We start from the raw sequence: 21,198 nt of genomic DNA on the forward strand, positions 1-21,198 counted from the left end.
CTAGGTTCAAGGCAACTAATATTAAGCTGTCCAGTGAGATCATGTGAAGTTCTTCTCATGATACTTGAACCAGAGGAAAATCTACCACTCCATTAGGATATTGGATATATGTGCTGAAATAATTTCCTATGACAGTTCTAACTTAATTATTTCCTTACTCACTCTTTTTTACTATAAAAGATTCCAATAAAACTTCAGTAAGGCAAGACTGAAAACCTTAAACTATTATTGTATTCTTTCAGAACAAAGAAATTTTCAAATTAACCTTGAACTCCACTTTTGGTATATAAGATCCATTTTATTTTGGAGACTTCAGTTGAGGTAGTCATGTGATTATCAGGTTACATTGGTTAAGTGATATTCATATTAAAGTTGCTATAGACATTTTAAGATGAATAATGATGTTTAATGTTGGTAACATTTGAGTGAGTATAGCTTATTTTGATGTGTGCCTTGTAGACCATATTATTTCATATTTATCACTAGAATAGTTTTATTAGAAGCTTGTATGCAAGAACATAATAGTTGTTGTAGTAAAGGTTTTTGAAAAGGTTATTGATCAGCCTTGTCACTGTAGAATATGTCATTTGATTGGAGAATAAATTATAACCTTGAAATTGAACATAGAGATCCAATGTATGACTGTATTAGTAAGAGAAATTAGATAATGATTATTACATGGGGACTATCATAATGAGATATCCATGTGCAATATGGGATGAATTTAGTATTTGAAGTAATAAAACTAAGTATGATGTCAGAAGATTAAATGATAATTTTTTGGCAAATACATAGATATTTTTAGTATTGGTAGCAGTGGCATCTTAATAGAATTTAATGAGTACTTGATATGTATTATTTTAAGTTACAATATTTTCACATAAATCTTGAAAGTTAAGTACTATCATTCTTCTTTTGTAGATGAAGAAATTAAGTCTAGAGCAAGTAAGTAAATTGTCACATAGTTAGACATTGTAAATGTACATTTGAAGCTAGACTATTTCATCCAGAACTATTGAAACTTATTTAATTAAGTAGATGTACCAATCACATATGCAAAGGAAGTGAATTTTATTTAGTGTATCTAAGTATGTATCGAATTCTTCTCTTCTTAATAACATAATAAATAGTCCATATGGTTATGAGTGACATGAGGAAATGACATAATAATTAAAATAATAATGTAATAATATTTTGGTTTGCCTTATAGCTTGTACATGTAGTGGCCATGCAAATATTTGTCATCTACATACAGGAAAATGTTTCTGTACAACCAAAGGAATAAAAGGTGATCAATGCCAATTGTAAGTATAAATGTTTGGGTGTTTGTTTTGTTTGAGAACTTCTATGGATTAAATTTATGCTGTAGAAATAATTGCTACTCTTTTAAGTTAGTATTTTACCAGTTAAACTTCAGCTATTTTTAGGTGCAAATACAGTGCTTTTATTACATATACAATATTTGACAAGTGGTACTATTATGATATTATTCTAGGAAAATTTAATAAATAATTCTTTAGAAGTATAAATAACATTTATGTGTAGATATTCTCTTAAACACAGGAAATTATCTTTTATTTTAAAATTATTCTTAAATAATATATCCTAAGATATTAAACATATTTTTGCTATAAATTATCTCCTAAATTTCAAGGTAGGATAATCATGTCTTTCATTAACCACTTAAGTAATACAAATTTTCAAGCTTAGGAAAACACATCTCAATTTTGTTCTTTTTCCATAGTCACTAAAGTTAAAAGTGACTTCAAAGTACTTTAGACCTTGGGGATACTCCTACTAAGGAAAGTCATAAAATCAAACCAAATCAGAATTTTATAACGTGAGATAAAAGAAGGCCTCTAATATTTTGCGGCAATAAAGCTTGGATATTATAAGTATAGAAAACTTCATTATTATGTGGCCTATGAGTTTGCACAGGGCACACAAGATTCACATGGAATTGATTCTTTGAAGAATGTCACATTCTTTCCCCCTCAGCCCCCACTACCACCCCAAAGATGAAGTCTAACCTTATTGGGTAGTCATGGATACCAATTTCCATTTGTTTTAATGCTTTGTCATCATCCTGAAAAATCTTAATTTTTTAAAATAAAATTTAATTTTATTGTCTAGATGATAGTTAGATGGGTTATAGTTACATATGTATGATGAGTACCCTTCTTGTTCAATATTGTTACACCCTCTCTCATTTTTCTCCTCCTATCTCTTCAGTCCCTGTCCCCTCCAAGTTGTAAAGTTCATTTCCAACATACTGTCTTATGAGTATCAAAGTTGCATTGATTCACCCTTTGTCCTTTGTCTTCACCATTTTGTTGTTCCCCTTCCCTTCCCCAAATCAGATAACTGCGTATACAAGACACAGGCCGGGTGCCGGTGGCTCATGCCTGTAAACCTAGCTACTCAGGAGGCTGAGATCTGAGGATCAAGGTGCAAAGCCAGCCTGGGCAGGAAAGTCCTTGAGACTCTTATCTCCAACAAACCATTCAGAAAACCAGAAGTGGCATTGTAGCTCAAGTGGTAGAGCGCTAGCCTTGAGCTGAAGAGCTGAGGGACAAAGTTCAGGCCCAGAGTTCAAGCCCCCTGACTGACAAAAAAAAAAAAAAGACACAGAGTACCAAAATCAAATACAGTAACAACAGCGGATAAACCAAAAGGAAAAAAATGAAAAAGAAATAACTTCACAAGTACATTAAAAACAATAACAACAAAGAAAACCTCTTATTTCCATATCTTAGAGTTCATTTCACTTAGCATCATCTTATGTGGTCATATTACATAGCAATTGAGTTATTGTGATTTTCTTCTAAGACTATCCTAGACAAATACCAATTATTCCAAATGAGGGAAACCATAGAGCCTTTGTTTCTTTGGGTCTGGGTTACTTTACTTAATATGAATTTTCCCAAGTCTTTCCATTTCCTTATGAATGGGGAGATGTGAATCTTACATTGTTTTGAGTATCTTTTCATTGGTTTTAGTAGTTGTACAAAGGAGCATTGCCATTCACTGAAGCTGTTTATGAATACAGTACATCTTGATCAGTGTCACCCCTTTCAACATTCTCATCCACCCCTCCCAGCTCATCCCATCTTTTATCTTTTTTTTTTTTTTGCCAGTCTTGAACTCAAGGCCTGGGCACTGTCCTTGAGAGCTTCTTTTGCTCAAGGCTAGCACTCTACCACTGGAGATACAGTGCCACTTCTGGCTTTTTTTTTGCTTATGTGGTACTGGGGAATTGAACCCAGGACTTCATGTATGCTAGGCACACACTCTACCACTAAGCTACATAACCGGCCCCCTTCTCTTAATTTTAGGTATGTGTTGAATTTCTTGCCATCTGAAAAAGCAGTTGATGTGTACATTACATCTTGGTCTGTGTCACCACTTCAACAGCTTCACCTCCCTTTGACCCACTTCTTTATTTTTGACTTTCATCATCCTACCTCACTTCCTCAAATTATATACCAATTCTGATCATAAGCAACACTATGTCTGTTGATTAAATTCTATATTTGTTATGTACCAGTAATAAAAATATTCTTTATAAACCCTATGAGACAAAAGTGAATTATGGATTTCTTCTCTGATCAGAAAAATCTCAAATTTTTATTATCATTAAATTATTAATTATTATATTAATTCTAGAATTATTAAATATTTTTATCATGTATTTTGCATAAATAATATAGCTATAACTTACCAAATAATTACTTCTTACATAATTTAGTATTGCAGTGACATACTTTGGTTTCTACACAAAAGACAACAGTGTTTAATTGTTTAAATCAGAACTTACAGGTTTAGATAATGAAGTTGAAAGGTTTAACATACATATATAGAATTTTATATACATATATGAAATGTATTCTTCTGAAATGAAAATGTATATTTTCTTTCCTTATGGTTCTTTATAAACAGGGATAAATGAAATACTAAGTTGTGAAGAATATTTTGTAGATATTATTTGTAGATAGAATTTGTTATTATTTCTTTTTCATTGTAGGGTTGTAAAGAATAGAGTCCTCACTAATGCAATTATTTGCTAGTACATTTTCATTGTAAAAGTGTTCTTTTAGGAAGCAGACATATGCATTTATACCAGTAAACTATAATTAGTGGTTAATGCTGTTAATGAAAAACAATAATACATGTTTTTTGTCCAAGTAGTAGTGTACTGTAGTTCTCATCAATAATTTGTTATTTTATTGATTTATTTTGCCTACGAGCTCCTCCCATTTCACTAGATAAATTGTTTGTCATTATGTGTACTAGTCATACATCCCATTTTTTCCTAATCTCTGCAAAGTGAAATTGGTTCTTTCTCTGTCTGCTAATTCCTTTGTTCCATTACTGTGTACTTGTCCCTACCCTATATTGGAGTGAATCTTGTGAGGAAACATTGCATCAGTGTCACATTCTGAGTGCTCAGTAGATGGACTTTTTGGAATAGAAGGAAAAATTATTAATGATTACTGAAAAGAATGATTAATCTTGGAAGGATAACAAAATTTTGAGCAGAGGTTATTTGAGCTGAGACTTGAGGAATGAGTAAAATTTTTCTAGTTTAAGAAGGTAGTAACAAAGAGCTCAAACAACTTAACCCCTCCCCAAACTAATGAAGAACTAATGAGAATTTTCAGAAGAAGAGTTCCCAGGGATCTGGCCATAAAGGAAATGCAAATCAAAACAACTCTGAGATTCTATCTCAACTCAGTTAGATTGGCCAACATTGTGAATTTGAACAACGATAAATGTTGGCAGGGTTATGGGGAAAAAGGAACCCTGTGTTGCTGGTGGGAATGTGAACTGTACAACCACTCTGGACAGCAGTCTGGAGTGTCCTAAAAAAACTAAACATAGATCTTCCCTATGACCCAACCATACCACTCCTGGACATCTAACCAGACCAGAACATCACATGCCAAGATATCATAAAGACACTTGCACATCATGTTCATTGCTGTACTCTTCACAATAGCCACATTGTAGAAACAGCTCAGCTGGCCTACAAAAGATGATTGTATCCAAAAAATGTGGAACCAGCTTACACAGCCATTAGAAAGAATACTATTATATCATTTTCAGGGACATGAATGGATATAGAACAAATCATGTTAACTGAGATAAGCCAGGCTCACAAAAACAAATGGCACATGTTTTTTCTTACATGTGGAAGCATGTAAGATATAACTTATACTGGTTTATAGGCATTCACACACAGTGAGACCAAAGGAGGATACTCTTAGAAGTATCTCACAATGCCTATGTGCAATCTGATCATATAAAATTAAACAAACTCCAGGAAATGGAAACGAGTTTTTTTCTTTTTTTTTTTCTTTTTGTTCTATTCATTTTATGTCTCTGGGCATATAAGGGGAGGTAGAGAAAAAAGGGACAAAGGGTGAAAAATGCAGCAATGGTGTTCACTGGATGCTATGTTGAAAATGAAATATTCAACTTGTGAGTGGGGGGGGTGGTGTGTGTGGAAGGGAGAGAGCATGGAAAGGGATAAGATTATCCAAAAAGAAACATACTCTTTACTTGTCTTATGTAACCGTATCCTCTGTATGTCATCTTTACAATAGCAAAACATAAAAAGAAGATAGCAAACAGAGGAGGAAATAGCATTACTAAAAGCAAAGCAATAGAAATGAACTTAGCTGTAGCATTCACAGTTTCTGTAACTAGAAAGAATATTGCTCCCACTTTTAAAATTAAAGGAAGAAAAGCTGGGTGAACTATAATTCCTGTGGGTCTTGAAATGTTTGAACTGAGACCCCAAAGTAAACAATGGTTTAAAAGAATAGAAACTGGGGCTGGGAAGGTGGCTCAGTGGTAGGGTACCTGCCTTGCATGCATGAGGCCCTGGTTTCCATTCCTCAGCAGAAAAAAGCCAGGAGTGGTGCTGTAGCTCAAGTGGTAGGGCGCTAGCCTTGGGCTGACTTCAGTCCCCACAACTGACTGAAAAAAAAAAAAAGAATAGGAACCTATAGTGGGACTTGAGACATGAACATTGGCTTATCCTGTGCAAAACCATCTGGAAAGGGATAAGAATTAGATTGGATGGTTAATAAATTAGTAGTTAAGTACATACAGTATGGGGGCTGGGAAGGTGGCTCAGTGGTAGAGCGCTTGCCTTGCATGCGTGAGGCCCTAGGTTTGATTCCTCAGCACCACATAAGCAAAAAGAAAAAAGCTGGAAGTAGTGCTGTGGCTCAAGTGGTAGAGCGCTTGCCTTGAGCTGAAGAGCTGAGGGACAGTTCCCAGGCCCAGAGTTCAGGCCCCATGACCGGACCCCCCCCCCAAAAAAAAGAAACCCTAGTAAGTACATACAGTATGAAGCCATAAAAATTGATCATCTATGGTGGACTTTTAGGCCCCCCCCTACACCCCAATTTCATTCCTTATGGAAGAAATTAGAGATGATTTTAAGAAAACATTTCCTGTGCTGTCAGCTGGCAAAAAGGAATGACATCCATATTGGGCAAACACAAATACTATGATTAAAATATCCATTCAAAGGAGTGCCATAATGAATGATACTTCTTTGTTTAGATTTGGCCAAAGACAATGGATTCTGAAAATATGGTTAAAAATGGTAATACAATCAAACTATACATCATAAATATATAACCAGTGGGATGGTATTTTCTAAGAAAATACCATTGAGGGTTAACACAGAAGGGCTAATAAAAAAGAAAACATCTTTTTGTTTATTTCTTATTTTTTCAATGTGTTGGTAACATATTTGCATCTTGTGAGGCATAATGATTCATATTATTAAGCTCATTTGCAGTGCTGTAAAGAAGTTACTCTCAGTTTTTCTTCCTCAGTCTTCTAACAGTGTTTGTGGTAGAAAGTAGTCTTCCTTAATAGACAAGAAATGGGATATAGGAAAATGAACTTGGTAAAAGGAGTGCAGATGCTTATCTTGCATCTTGCCAACTCCCTTTTCTTACCTGAGCCATAGTGAACAGCTTCCTGTACTTCACAGTATCCTTCATCACACTTGCTCCTTTATAGCTTTCCTACAGTTTATTCTTTTGAATAAATTATACTTTTTAAGTTAGTGATAGTAGGTTTTAAGATGTTTATTGTACAGTTTCAATACTTTCTTGGCATAATGAAAAATGACTACAGCTTGTAATCCTACTTGCTTGAAGTCAGCCCATGCCAAAAGAGGTTTCCAAGATTCCTTCTTAAACAATGACAGGGTACAGTGGCTGGCATCTGTCATTCCCAGTGACATAGGAAAGCACAGTAGGAAGGTCAAAGCCCATGCCAGTCCAGATGTAAAACTACAAGTTATCTTGAAATAACCAATGCAATATGGACTGTGCCTCAAGTGTTAGACCACTTATCATTAGTATTTCCTCTTCCCCAATCCATAGCCCAATCAAAGTGACAGCTATAACAACAAAACACCCACAAATTAACCTTTGAGTTACGTGAATAGTAAATGAATTTTTGTGTTTTTACAGATGTGATTCTGAAAATCGTTATGTTGGCAATCCACTTAGGGGAACATGTTATTGTGAGTATATATTTTCATTCAAAATAATTATTCATGTTCATATTACTAGTTACAGATGATAAAGGTAATCTTGAATAACAATAGTTTGTTACCATCTAATAATTTGTTTCTTAAATCTTATAATTAAGTCATTAGCATATATATTGTTAAAGATAGGCATTATCTTTTTGCTTTATTCTCTGAATTGTTTGGTGCATACTTTGTACTCTAAAAAGTAAAACAAAATAAGTCTTTTTCTGAACATGAAGAAAATACAGGATTTGAATGTATCCTTGTAATTTTAATTTCATCTTCATTATGATTAATTTTTAGAATTTTGAAATTTATTTTTATTAGAATAATTTACATGGATATTCTGTACTTTCATCAAATTTACCCCATCTGTTGTACTCTCCCTACTCTCTCTACCTTTTAACAGTTTTCATGGTTTTATATTCAGACATTTATATTTTAATAATATTCACACTCCCTCATCCTTTCTTGTGCACCTTGTCACCCACTGGTTCTTTTCACAACATTACCTGTTTGCAATCATGTCATATTATTGTAATTTATTTAGGGTAGATTCCTTATATAAGTGAAATGTGATAGTCTTGGCATATTGTGATGAACACAGTGATGGTGATGGATGGTGTCTCCAGTTCCATCCATTTTCTGCACACAAGTTAATTTCATTCTTTACTGATAAACACATCACCATTATATATACATGTATGCATAATACTATATATATATATACATATATATATATACATACATAGGCATATACACACAATCATACATACCCTACATTTTCATTATCCAGTTATTGGTTGTTGAACATTAACATTTTCTATATTTTGGCTAGAAGGATGCGCTAAACATGAGTTAACAAATAGTTCTTTTGCATGTTGTTTTATATTTCTTTGGATATATATATATATATATATATGCCCATGAAAAGTATAGAAGGATCATATGGTAGTTTTATTTTTAGTTCCTTGAGGAAGCCCCATAATGATTTCCATATTGCTGTATAATTTATATTCTCAACAACAGTGTAAAAACATTCTTTTTTCCTCTACATCTTCATCATGAGCAGCTTTTGTTTATGTCCTCTGGACTTACATTGAATTTTAGACTATCAGTTTTCACAAAAACACTTTATAAGATTGAAATTGGGGTTGTGCTGAATTCACAGGTGAACGGAGAAAATCTTTAAAATTTATATCTTTTGAATTTTGATTCATGGACATGATAGAACTCTTTTTAAAAATTAGTGTTTTATTTATCTTTCTTAGTAGTGTATTTCAGTATTCACTATATAAGTCTTCATTTTTTGTCACATATATTTGATGCTTGTTAGTGTTTATAGAAATACTACATTACTGCTGGGTACAGTGGCTCATACCTGTAATCCTGGCTACACAGGACATTGAGATCAAAGGATTGCAATTTGAAGCTAGCCTAGGCAGGAAAGTCCTTGAGACTCTTACCTCCAATTAATCACAAAAAACCAGAAGTGGAGGGCTGGGAAGGTGGCTCAGCGGTAGAGTGCTTGCCTTTCATGCTCGAGGCCCTGGGTTTGATTCATCAGCACCACATAAGCAAAAAGAAAAAAGCCGGAAGTGGCGCTGTGGCTCAAGTGGTAGAGCGCTAGCCTTGAGCTGAAGAGCTGAGGGACAGCGCCCAGGCCCAGAGTTCAGGCCCCACGACCGGACCCCCCCCCAAAAAAAACAAAGACAAAAACAAACCAGAAATGGAATGGTGGCTCAAGTAGAGTGATAGCCTTGAGCAAAAAAGCTCAGGGACAGTGCCCAGGTTTTGAGGTCAAGCCGTAGAACTGGCAGACACACACATAAAAATTACATTTTGTTTTTTAATAAAGTATGATTCTAATTGTTTTATATCAACATATTCTATAGCATTGCTAAACTCCTATTTTAATTCGAGTGCCTTTTCAGTATATTTCTGTCAGAATTTCTATTTAGGCTTATTATGTTTCCGAAATAATGGCTGTTGATTTCTACTTTTCTATCTGGCGGCCTTTTATATCTTACCTTACAGCAATAGCTAGTATCTCTTAATGCTAGGTTAAAAGATATAAACATGCAAATATTCATTCTTGTCTTCTTAATTTTAAAGGGAAAGCATTTATTTTCCCCATTAAGAATGGTGTAGTTTTTTCATTAGCTTGAAGAAACTTATATTCCTACTTTGCTGATCATTTTTTGGCAATAAGTATTTCATTTGTAATATATTTTCACCATCAGTTTATATGGTCATAGCAGTTTGTATTTTACTTTGCTAATATATTGATTTTAGTTTTTTTAAGTTAATGAATGGTAAAATTATTATATAGACATAATACTTTTTTGTACAGAAGTTGATGGCCATTGGATTAGTTATAGGCTTTGGCTATTTCAAGCATGCTGCTTTTAATATTCATATCTTTTGGACATATATAGCACTATTCAATAACCACATATATGCAGTGTCTACTTTATGGAACAACACATTTCTTGTTACAGTATTCCCTTTTAGAAATGTTAAAAAATATAGAACACTAGATGGCAGTGTTGCTACTTGTTATGACACCATAGCTTAAGAACTTGAAAGAACTTGCAATAGTGCTACTGGGAGGTATTGTAATTTAAAGATTAGATCAGAATTTAATATGTAGTTCTGCACTGTAACTTAAAAAATGAGTGAAAAATGGTGTTAATTTAATTGATATTTAATGTATTAGCAGTTATATTCTGAACACAATCTTACCAAGTGTTCAAACTTTACAAGTTGTCCTGATGCACATTGCAAAAAGGTTTTAGTAAGGATATCTGGTTTGATTGGCTCTTGTAGATCTCAAATTACTCAATGTATAATCAGTAAATTAAAAAAAACACTTGCTATACAATAGAAAAGTTTTTCCTTATATTCTTTTAAATTATAATAACCATTTTAACAAAGAAACCTAAGTATAGAATATTAACCTGCATTGTGGAAATATTATATAAATATTTCCAAGAACAGAACTAATTAGAGTACCTAAAGTCTCTTTCTGCATCTACTCTATATCACTATGCATTTATTTTGTAACTATAATGTCCAAACTACTAACTAGAGCAGTTTTTGAGTATTTTCTTTTTAAATCATCTTATATTTTGATCTTTGATAAATGACTGCTTTACTTTCAATTACTTCTATTGTTCCTTCAAAGTCAGGATAGATTTTCTGGTAATATTATAATATGCACCTGTTTGGAGAGTAAGGAATTCAATTACTATTTATATTAAAGACTAATCTTTGCTACTCATCACATTTTGCCTAAGTTTCTTCTAAGAAAAACAAGATTAGATTGCTTATCTGTTTATCTTACTTGAAGTCCTTCAGTTGTTTTGATTTATCTAACATTTATTAAAAGCCATTATTTATAAGTATATTATGTTTTAGATTTGTTATTTTTCTTTTCTTTGGTACATGAGTGGTAATGCATCTAATAGATGATTATTGCTGCACATTAAAAACCAAATGCCAATCTCAATAACTAAAAAGGCAACGTTATTCAAATAGTGCAAACAATAAAACGAATAAATTCTTTCATTTAATGAATTTTTTGTTCTAAATCCAAATAACAGAATTTTACTTTTTAAAACTAATGTATTTTATTAGTTAATTTGTTTCATATGACTTTTTTAAAGTAAAAACTGTCTCTTTTATTGTAATGCCACTTGGTAAGGACTTGTGCACCAGTTTGATTGAATTCATCCCCTAAACACAAGTCAGTGTGACTATATTTTATTTCCTATGACCCAGCATAAATTGATACCACCATGGTGACTACACTACAAAACAATGCCATTTAACTTTAGTATGAGCAATTTGCTTCCCTCATAATGCCAGTATAGGGTTCATATGGCTTTTTAACCACTAAGTAGAAATGGCTAAATAGGATCTATTAAGTTATCAGAGAAAACCTATATGAGTATATCTGTTTTCTGCCATGGCATGAGATAGCAGTAAGATCTTCAATCATATGCTGACCTCAAGTTGGACTTCCTAGCCTCCTGAACTGTGAGTCCCCAAATTTCTGTTCATTATAAACAACCAGTTCATGAAAACCTGTTATAATAGCATGGAATGGACTAAGATATGTTATATATCATTTTTATTTTTATAAGAATTTTTACTGTCTCAATATCCTGTCACAAACATCTCAAACCTTACCTAAGATTTACTAACAATGCTACCACATATCTCTTTTTCAAATCCTACTACTCATACTATATGAAGTTATCTCGTTTATTTAATTGAGTCTAGGTTTTCAAGTAAAATGAAATTTTGTTAGATGGAAATTATGTAAACACAAGGAACTTTATTGTTGAGATTTCACACTTTGAAGTATGTATGGCTTATAGTCAGCTTTCATAGATATTTAATTACAGCATAGCTATAAATGATTAATAAATGACGAATAGCCAGTAACAGTGCAACACAAAACAAATTACAATCAGAGGTTTATGAGATCAGCAGAAAGCACATGATAATCCTAACTACTTAAGAGGCTGAGATCTGAAGATCTTGCCACAAAGCCAACTCAGGCAGAAAAATCTGTAAGACTTCAATCTCCAGATAACCAGCAAAAAACTGAATCTTCAGATGTAGCTCAAGTGGTAGTGGCAAGCACCATCCCTGAGCAAACAAACAAAAAGCTGGATGAGGGCATAAGGCCCTGAGTTCAATACCCCATACCTGACATAAAGGAAAAAAAGAGACTGATTTTGAATTTCATTTTAAAAATAAATTTTCTCTTTACAATTTTTAAGACAGTTTGGTGGGGAATAGAAAACAAAAGACACCAGTTTTAGTTATTTTCTGCGGCATATTCCTGGAGCTAATCGTTAAATATTACTGTGACACATTGAAACTATGGATATTCTTAACTTAATTACATGCTTTACTTAAAAACAACTTTCTAAGTAAGTACTTATATTTATAAACATACTATTACTTAAAACACAACTGATATTGTCAACACTTATGTGAATCCTTTTTAGATTCTTTAGCTTAGCCAAGTATGTTCACAAACTCATTAATAAATGCGCATATTAAAAATTTTTGAGAATTCATTCTGAGCCAAATGCCATGAATAAGAAAGTAGAATAACATTCATTAAATGATTTTATTTATATGGCAGTCTTCTGCACACACACAATTCCTATATCTTATCATGAGTTTTATCCTTATTTTGCTATTGAGTCTCATTAGGTTAATTAACTTTCATAAGATAATCCAACTGGTATTTGGGAGATTATGATCAAGATCTCCTTAAATGCTGTAGATAATACTAACTTCAAAGTGATATACATTATTAACTGAATCATAAACATAGTGAAAAAGTAAGATTTCCTTCTAAATTATTTATATGTAAAATTTCTCAAACAAAATTTACATTACAAGCCTTCTGCTTTACAAATGAGCTGAAATTAGCATTGCTATTGAGGTAGCATAAACAAATCAAGATTGTTTGACTTGGTGATCCTGGCATGACTGACACCTTGGATCACATACATACAGGTATTTACAATAAACACCCTGATTCTTTTTATTGCTGCATATTATTTTCTTAATAATGAATATGTCTGGCTGAAAAAGTAAAACAAGTATCAGATATGCAACACTTTTTGTTTATCATCCCAAATATATAATGTTCTCAGAATATTTCTTCATAAGTGAATTTCTTGTTCTAACATCATTTCTATATGTTTTTAATTATCACTTCCCAATTAAGCATATGTTTAGTAGATTATTGGGACTCTAACCTTTTATGCAAATAGCCTTTTTACTTAATACTACTTGCCTAAATTTTTCTTATGTAGTGCTTTACTCATCAGTTTATTTTTGGCTTTTAATTGTTGACATCAATTAGTTGTACAAGGGTTTTATTTTGCATCTTTTTTTTTTTTCCTGGTCTTGGGGCTCCAACTCAGGGTCTAGATGCTATCTCTTAGTCTCTTTGTGCTCAAGGCTAGCTCTCTACCACTTGAGCCACAGCATCACTTCTGGCTTTTTTTTCATAGTTTATTGAGATAAGAGTCTCACTGACTTTCCTGTACTGGCCTTGAACCACAATCCTCAGATCTCAGACTCCTGAGTAGCTGGGATTACAGGTGTGAACCACCAGTACCTGGCTTGCATACAACTTGATAAGAGAAACTTTCTTTCTTGCTGTCTCTCATTCTCACTTCCTCCTTCCCAAACTAATCTAAATACCTTTATTATCCTATTTCCATGCATGCACATAACATATTTGCTCTCCTTCATCACTCCATTCTCCCACTCCCCTCACACTAGTATCTACACCCCAGTAAATAAATTTTCTGATACACATTTTTATTAAAGTGCATTCTTGTTCTTCAGAGGAAATTTACCATAATACCTTACACACACATATATGGTTCTTTAATCAGGTTTATCATATATATATATATATATATATATATATATATTCCTGTTGTGTTCATGTATAGTTTATCTTTTAGTTCTAGCATCCACATATGTAATCTTTGTTTCTTCTAAACCTGCTTACTTTGAATAATATAATGGTCACAAGATGCACCCATTTCCTTGCAATTGACATAATGTTTTGGATTATTATTTTTATTTTTTTGTGCCAGTCCTGGGGTTAGAACTCTGGGCCTGGGTGCTGTACCTGAGCTTTTGTGCTCAAGGTTAACATTCTTTAAAAAAATTATTGTAAAGATACGTACAGAGGGGTTACAATTGCATGAGGAAGGTAATAAATACATTTCCTATTGAGCATTGTTACCCTCCTCCTTTTTTTCCCCCTACCATCCCTTTCCTCCCTACCTCCCCAATTCCTCCCTTTCCCTCCAAAGTTGTAAAGTTCATTTTCAACATAGTGTCTTGTACATATGATTGTTACAATGGGTCATTCTGTATCCTTATTTCAGCATTTTGTTGTTTCCCTTCCCCTCCCCAAATTAGAAAATGAATATATAAGATGCAGGGCGCCAGAATCAAATACAGTGAAAACAGGGGTTGTACCATGGGGAAGAACATACAAAGAAACAAAAAAAACCCCATAGTATTATAAGTACATTAAAAACAACAGCAAGAAAAGTGTCCCTATCTTGGAGTTCATTTCACTTAGCATCATCTTGTATGGTCATATGTACATAGTTTCTGACCTTTTCTGCTTGTCCTAGACATACACTAGTTATTGCAGATAAAGGAAACCATGGGACCCATGTTTCTTTGGGCCTCACTTACTTCATTCAATATAATTTTTTCTAAGTCTTTCCATTTCCTAACAAATGGGGCAATATCATTCTTCCTTAAGAAGGCATAGAATTCCATTATGTGCGTGTGTGTTTGTGTGTGTGTGTGTGTGTATGTGTGTGGGTGTGTGTGTGTATCACATTTTCTTGATCCATTCATCTACTGAGGGGCCTCTGGGTTGGTTCCATATCTTAGCTATGGTGAATAATACTGCGATAAACATAGTTGTGCTGGTAGCTTTAGTATGGTCTTGTTTGTGATCATTTGGGTAAATGCCCAAAAGTGGGATTGCTAGGTCATAGAGAAGTTCTATGTGTAGTCTTTTGAGGAACCACCATACTGCTTTCCAAAGTGGTTGAACAAGTTTGCACTCCCACCAACAATGCAGTAGGGTTCCCTTTTGGCCACATACCCTCCAGCATCTGTTGTCATTAGATTTCTTGATTATAGCCATTCTAACTGGGGTTAGAAATCTCAGTGTTGTTTTGATTTTCATTTCTTTTATGGCTAGAGAAGTTGAGTATTTCTTCATATGTCTATTGGCTATTCTTATTTCCTCTTCAGATAAATTTTTCTTTAAATTTTTAGCCCACTTGTCGATGGGGGGTTGTTTCTTTGAGGATTTCTTGTTGGGGAATTTAATTTTTTGAGTTCTAAGTATATTTTAGATATGAGACCTTTGTCCGTTTTATGGCTAGTGAAGATCTCCCAATCCATGGGCTTTCTATTAATCTTGCTAGCTATGTCCTTTGCCACGCAGAAGCTCTGCAGTTTCATGCAATCCCATTTGTCCAACCTTTCTTTGATTTGTTGCATTTCTGGGTCTTTATTAAGAGAATTTCATCCTGTGCCAAGGAGCTCTAGAGTTTCTCTTATTCCTTCCTGTTAAGGTTTTCAGAGTGTCTGCTTTTACTTTGAGGTCTTTGATCCATTTGGAGTTGATTCTGGTAAAAGGTGATATATAAGTATTTATCTTTAGTTTTCTACAGTTGTTAAACCAATTTTGCCAGCACCATTTACTGAAGAGACTGTATTTCTTCCATTCTACTTTTTTTAGATCCTTTTTCGAAGATTAGGTGGCTATAGGTCTTTGGGTTCATTTCTGGGTCTTCTGTTCCATTCCGTTGGTCTTCGGGTCTGTTCTTGTGCCAGTACCAAGCTGTTTTGACTACTATGGCTTTGTAGTCGAATTTGAAATTTGTTATTGATATTCCTCCAGTACTGTTCTTTCTGCTGAGGATTGCTTTTTCTATTCAGGGTCATAAAATTATTCTACATGAATACTTAGGTTGCTTCTTCTATGTCATTGAAGAATGAGGTTGGGATATAGATAGGTTTCACATTGAATTTGTAGATAGCCTTTGGCAGTATTGCCATTTTCACAATGTTAATCCTTCAAACCAGAGGCATGGGAGGTTTTTCTGCTTCCTTAGTTCTGCTTTAATTTCCTTTTTTCATGTTTTTAAAGTTTTTATCATAGAGGTCCTTCACTTCTTTAGTTAACTCCTAGGTATTTTATTTTTTGTGGGGCTATTACAAAAAGAGTTGCTTTTCTGATTTAAGCCATGTTCTTCTTGATATTGGCATACAGAAAAGCCATTGATTTTTGAGGTTTCATTTTGTATCCTGTTACTTTGTGAAAGTTTTGGATCAGCCGAGTAACTTGGGAATGGAGTCCATGCGGTTCTTTAAATATAAGATCATGTCATCTTCAAAGAAGGAGAGTTTTACTTCAGCTTTCCGAATTTGGATCCCCTTTATGTTTATATTTTGTCTCATTGCTCTTGCTAGGCATTCTAATACTAAATTGAAGAGAAGTGCAGAGAGTGGACTTCCTTGTCATTTTCCTGAATTTAGAGGAAATGGCTTTAGCTTTTTGCCATTAAGTATAGTGCTGGCTGTACGTTTGTCATACACAGCCTTTGTTATATTGAGGAATGTTCCATGGATTCGTAGTTTTTCTAGAGCTTTCATCATAAAGGGGTGTTGGATCTTGTCAAATGCTCTTTCTCCATCTATTGAGATAATCATGTGGTTCATATCCTTGCTCTTGTTGATGTGATGAATTATATTAATTAATTTGCATATATTGAACCAGATTTACATCCCTGAAATGAATCCTGTTTGATCATGGTTTATGATTTTTTTGATGACGTGTTGAAGTTGATTGACCAAAATTTCATTGAGATGTTTTGCATCAGTGTTCATCAAAGAAATGGATCTATAGTTCTCTTTCTTTGGTGAGTCCCTGCCTGGTTTTGGGATGAGTGTTATGATGGTTTCATAAAAGGAGTTTGGTAGTGAACTTTTATTTTCAATTTCATTGAAGAGTTGGAGGACTATTGGTGTAAGTTCTGCTTTGAAGGCTTTGTAGAATTCAGCTGTAAATCCATCAGGTCCTGGGATTTCTTTGGGTGGGAGGTCTCTTATTGCTGTTTCTATTTCATTGCTTGATATGCGTCTGTTAAGTTGATTTAAATCATCTTGGTTTAGTTTGGGCATGTCAGTATTTGCTAGAAATTTGTCCATTTCTTCCAGATTCTCAGCTTATTAGCATAAAGGTTTGAGAAGTATTCCCATATAATGTTCTGGATCTTGGTTGTTTCTGTGGTGATGTTTCCATTTTCATCTCTGCGTTTATTTATTTGGGTGTGTTCTCTTCTATTTCCAATAAGATTTGCTAAGGATCTCTCAATTTTTTTGAAGAGCCAACTCTTTGTTTTGTTGATTCTTTGTGTTTTTTTTACTCTAATTCATTTAATTCTGATTTAATTTTAATTATTTGTTTCTGTCTACTAGATTGGGGTTTAGCTTATTGCTCTTTTTCAAGGAGCTTCAGGTGCTTTGTTAAATTGGTGGTTTCACATCTCTTCAATTTGTTGATATAGGAACTCAGAGCTATAAACTTGCCTCTGAGTACTGCCTTTGTTGTGTCCCAGAGGAGCTAGTGATTTGTGTGTTTATTTTTTGTTAAATATCATGAACATGTAAATTTCCTTTCTAATCCCTTCTGTGACCCACTGGTGATTCAAAAGTGTGTTGTTCAGCCTCCATTTTTTACAGGATTTTCTTTGGTAGCTTTTGGTGTTGAATTCTAATTTTATTCCCTTGTGATCTGAGAGAATGAAAGGCATAATTTCAATGTTCTGAATTTGGACAAATTTGCTTTGTGGCCTAAAATGTGGTCTATTTTGGAGAATGTTCCATGTGCTGCTGAGAAGAACATGTATTCTGATGCTGCTGGGTGGAATATTTGGTAGATGTCTGTTAAGTCTAGTTGATCTATGCATTTGTTTCCTCTGTTGAGTTTTTGTTGTGTTGATCTATCCAGAGGGGATAGTGGTGTGTTAAAGTCCCTAACAATGAATGTCTTTGGATGTATGTGTGATTTTAGGGAAAGTAGTATTTCTTTGATAAATTTGTGTGCTCCATTATTTGGTGAATAGATATTTAGAATTGTAATATCCTACTGAAGGAGAGATTCCTTAATTAGTATGTATGACCTTCTTTATCTCTTCTGGCTAATTTTAATTTGAAGTCTATTTTATCTGATATTAGGATTGCAACTCCCACTTGTTTATGGGGGCCGCTTGCTTGGTAGATTTTATTCCAGCCTTTCACTTTCAGAATACATTTGTTTTTGTGGGCAAGGGTCTCTCTTGAAGGCAGAAGATAGAAGGATCTTGCTTTTTGATTCAATTAGACAGTCTATGTTGCTTAATTGGAGAGTTAAGTCCATTAATATTGCGAGTTAAGTCTGAGAGGTGTTTGGTAGTTCCTCCCATGTTATCTACCTTCTTGGGGGCTGTGCCAACTGGGTTCTTCCTATGACTTTTGGATTCTCTATTTGGGGGCTGTTTCTTGGCCTTTCTATGCCCTTGTTGGTTTTCTATTTGTATGACATCTTTAAGTATCTTTTGTAGGCCTGGTTTGGTGGAGAAATATTGTTTCGATTTTTCTTTGCTGTCAAAGGTTTTATTTGACCTTCTGTTATAAGGAGAGTTTAGTTTGGTACATTATTCTTGGTGGATAGTTGTTTGTGTTTAGGGCGTGGCATATATCATTCCAGATTCTTCTTGCTTTTATTGTCTCTGCTGAAAAATTTGAAGTTATCCTAATTGGTTTCCCTTTATAGGTGATTGATCTTTTCTTCTTGACAGCTTTAAGGATCCGTTCTTTGCTCTCAATTGATCCTGTGTGGATTACAATGCGATGGTGGGATGTCCTGTTCTGGTCTGGTCGCTTTGGGCTTCTTATACCCCAAGACATCCTCAGTCCTTCTCACAGAGCAGTGGTGGGAAGGTAGCCCTTCCCCCATCACCTGAGAAGAACTCCATGTTTGATACTGACAAAGATGGGCTATGGCAGCTAGCACATAACTGAGGCCCTTGAAGAAGACAATAGGAGCCATTCCACCTTTGTCTGTATTCTCTCAAAACTTCATCTGACCAACTGATGGTTTTTACCTTGTTGAAAAAATAGAAGAAATAAATGGGAATATTCTCATTGTCTATGGTCCCAAATCAGCAAGCTTATTTGTATCTATACCTGTTGTCTACATCTTCGGTCTGTTATCTAGGAAAGAATGACTCTTGTTTCTACAAAAGACAATTCTCAATTTACTTTTCTAAATTATATTCCTTTCACTCTATAAAAGAATTTGTTCTTTTGATACTTAAAAAACAAGTTGCTCTGATTCAAGTAGATTATTTCAATCACCATATGAGTATGTTCTAGTGTTACCCATGTTAGTAATAAAATTCAAACAAAAAAAATGAAGAAAACCCCAAAATGGAACAAAACAGTTTCCTCCATGCTTTTCACGTGATCAGCTATGGTATTATTTCTGTTTCCTTTTACAGTGAAATTTCTAAAAAGAGTTTTCTAAATGTATCAAACATTTTCAGTCCCCATGTGTCCATATAGATGGCTTTTATAAAACTTTCCACTTATTTTTTTCCTTGCCTTCCACATCATACTTTCCATCTTACTCTATTACTACTACATTTTTACTATTCTTTGTCTTTTTTTCTCTCCTTGATCTTTAAATGCTATAGTGTTCCATGGGTAGACCTTCTTTTCTAGGTGTTCTCAGTTCCTTTAAAAAATGTCAACAAATACTATTGTTCCCAAACTTTTAGTATTCTTATTTTTTCTGAGCTGCATATTTCTTTTTTTTTAATAACACCATTTATGCATTCCATTATCAAAGTAATATTTAAATGTTCAAAACCATATTCTTGGTTCTATCTCACTTTGCAAAATCTGATCTCCATATAGGCTTTCCATTTTCAGTGAATGTAGTAAATATGATTGTATAAAAATATCTATGAGTCACCTTTAGTTCCTATCCTGTTCACATCTCTGATGTTGCCTTCTCCCTCTTTCCTCAGTAACATTTAATACTACCATTTTATTAACCTATAACATCTATACCAAAACATATTTTTTCTTTCATTCCACTCTATCTTACTTGTCTAAAGCATTCTCAGTTTTGGTTGGTATATTTTTGAGAAGCCTCCTGAATAATCTTTCTGCATTCAGTTTTGATTCCTGTTGGATTATTTTCTGGTCTACCACTTGAATGATGTTTAAAAAATGTGAATCAGATTGTCTCGTTCCCCAGATTAAAACCTTTCAAAGGTTTTCTATGATATATCTGTTGCCTACTTTCTGAACTAACATTTTTATGGTTCTCCAAACATTATTTTAAGGACAATGTAAGTTTTTTCTTTGCTCAAGCAAATCTTTGTACTTGTTACTCATTTTGCTAGGCATTTATTCTATTGGTTGTTTAAATGACTGGCTTTAAAACAATTGTTAATTCATATGTTCTCTGCATACTCACTCTGCCCCATGCTATACTAGAGATTTATAAGCTTTATATATTCACTATTGCTATAAAAGGCCAGATAATATGTATTTTAGACATGATAAGCCAGATGGTATTTATCTGGCCTTCTCAATTTTGGGAATATAAGAGAAAGGCAATCATAGGCAATACTCAAATGATTGGCTGTACCTGTGTTACAGTTTTATTTATAAAACAAACTGTGGGCCAAAATTGGATTACTGCAGTTGTACTACTACAGTACCCATTCCATCACATCACATCACCTTCCTTACTGTCTTCATAGTATATCATGCTCTTAAGATTGATTATTTCTGCTTTCTCACTTAAAATGAAAGCATCAAGAGAATAGGGACTTGATATATTCAACTTCTTTGTTTTATGTGTGCCTGATTCTGAGTGTATTTTTGACAAGTGTCTTATTGACTTAAAATATTAATTTGAAGACAAAATGTGTATATACACACTTTTTTTTTGCAGTCTTGGGGTTTGAATTCAGGGCCTGGGCTCTGTC

The 21,198-nt window shown here is 33.8% G+C and overlaps 1 protein-coding gene across 1 annotated transcript in view; it reads left to right on the forward strand.

The window, feature by feature from the left end:
* Window positions 1-21,198, forward strand: part of Atrnl1 (attractin-like 1) — a 487,887-nt gene that overhangs the window by 110,529 nt on the left and 356,160 nt on the right. The window contains exons 20-21 of the mRNA XM_013017612.1: window positions 1,211-1,304; window positions 7,503-7,555. Of these exons, the coding sequence (XP_012873066.1) occupies window positions 1,211-1,304; window positions 7,503-7,555 (147 nt within the window). The remainder of the gene's footprint in view (window positions 1-1,210; window positions 1,305-7,502; window positions 7,556-21,198) is intronic.

The sequence above is a fragment of the Dipodomys ordii genome, unplaced genomic scaffold, assembly GCF_000151885.1.
Source record: "Dipodomys ordii isolate 6190 unplaced genomic scaffold, Dord_2.0 Scaffold36, whole genome shotgun sequence".
In the NCBI taxonomy this organism is placed as follows: Eukaryota; Metazoa; Chordata; class Mammalia; order Rodentia; family Heteromyidae; genus Dipodomys; species Dipodomys ordii.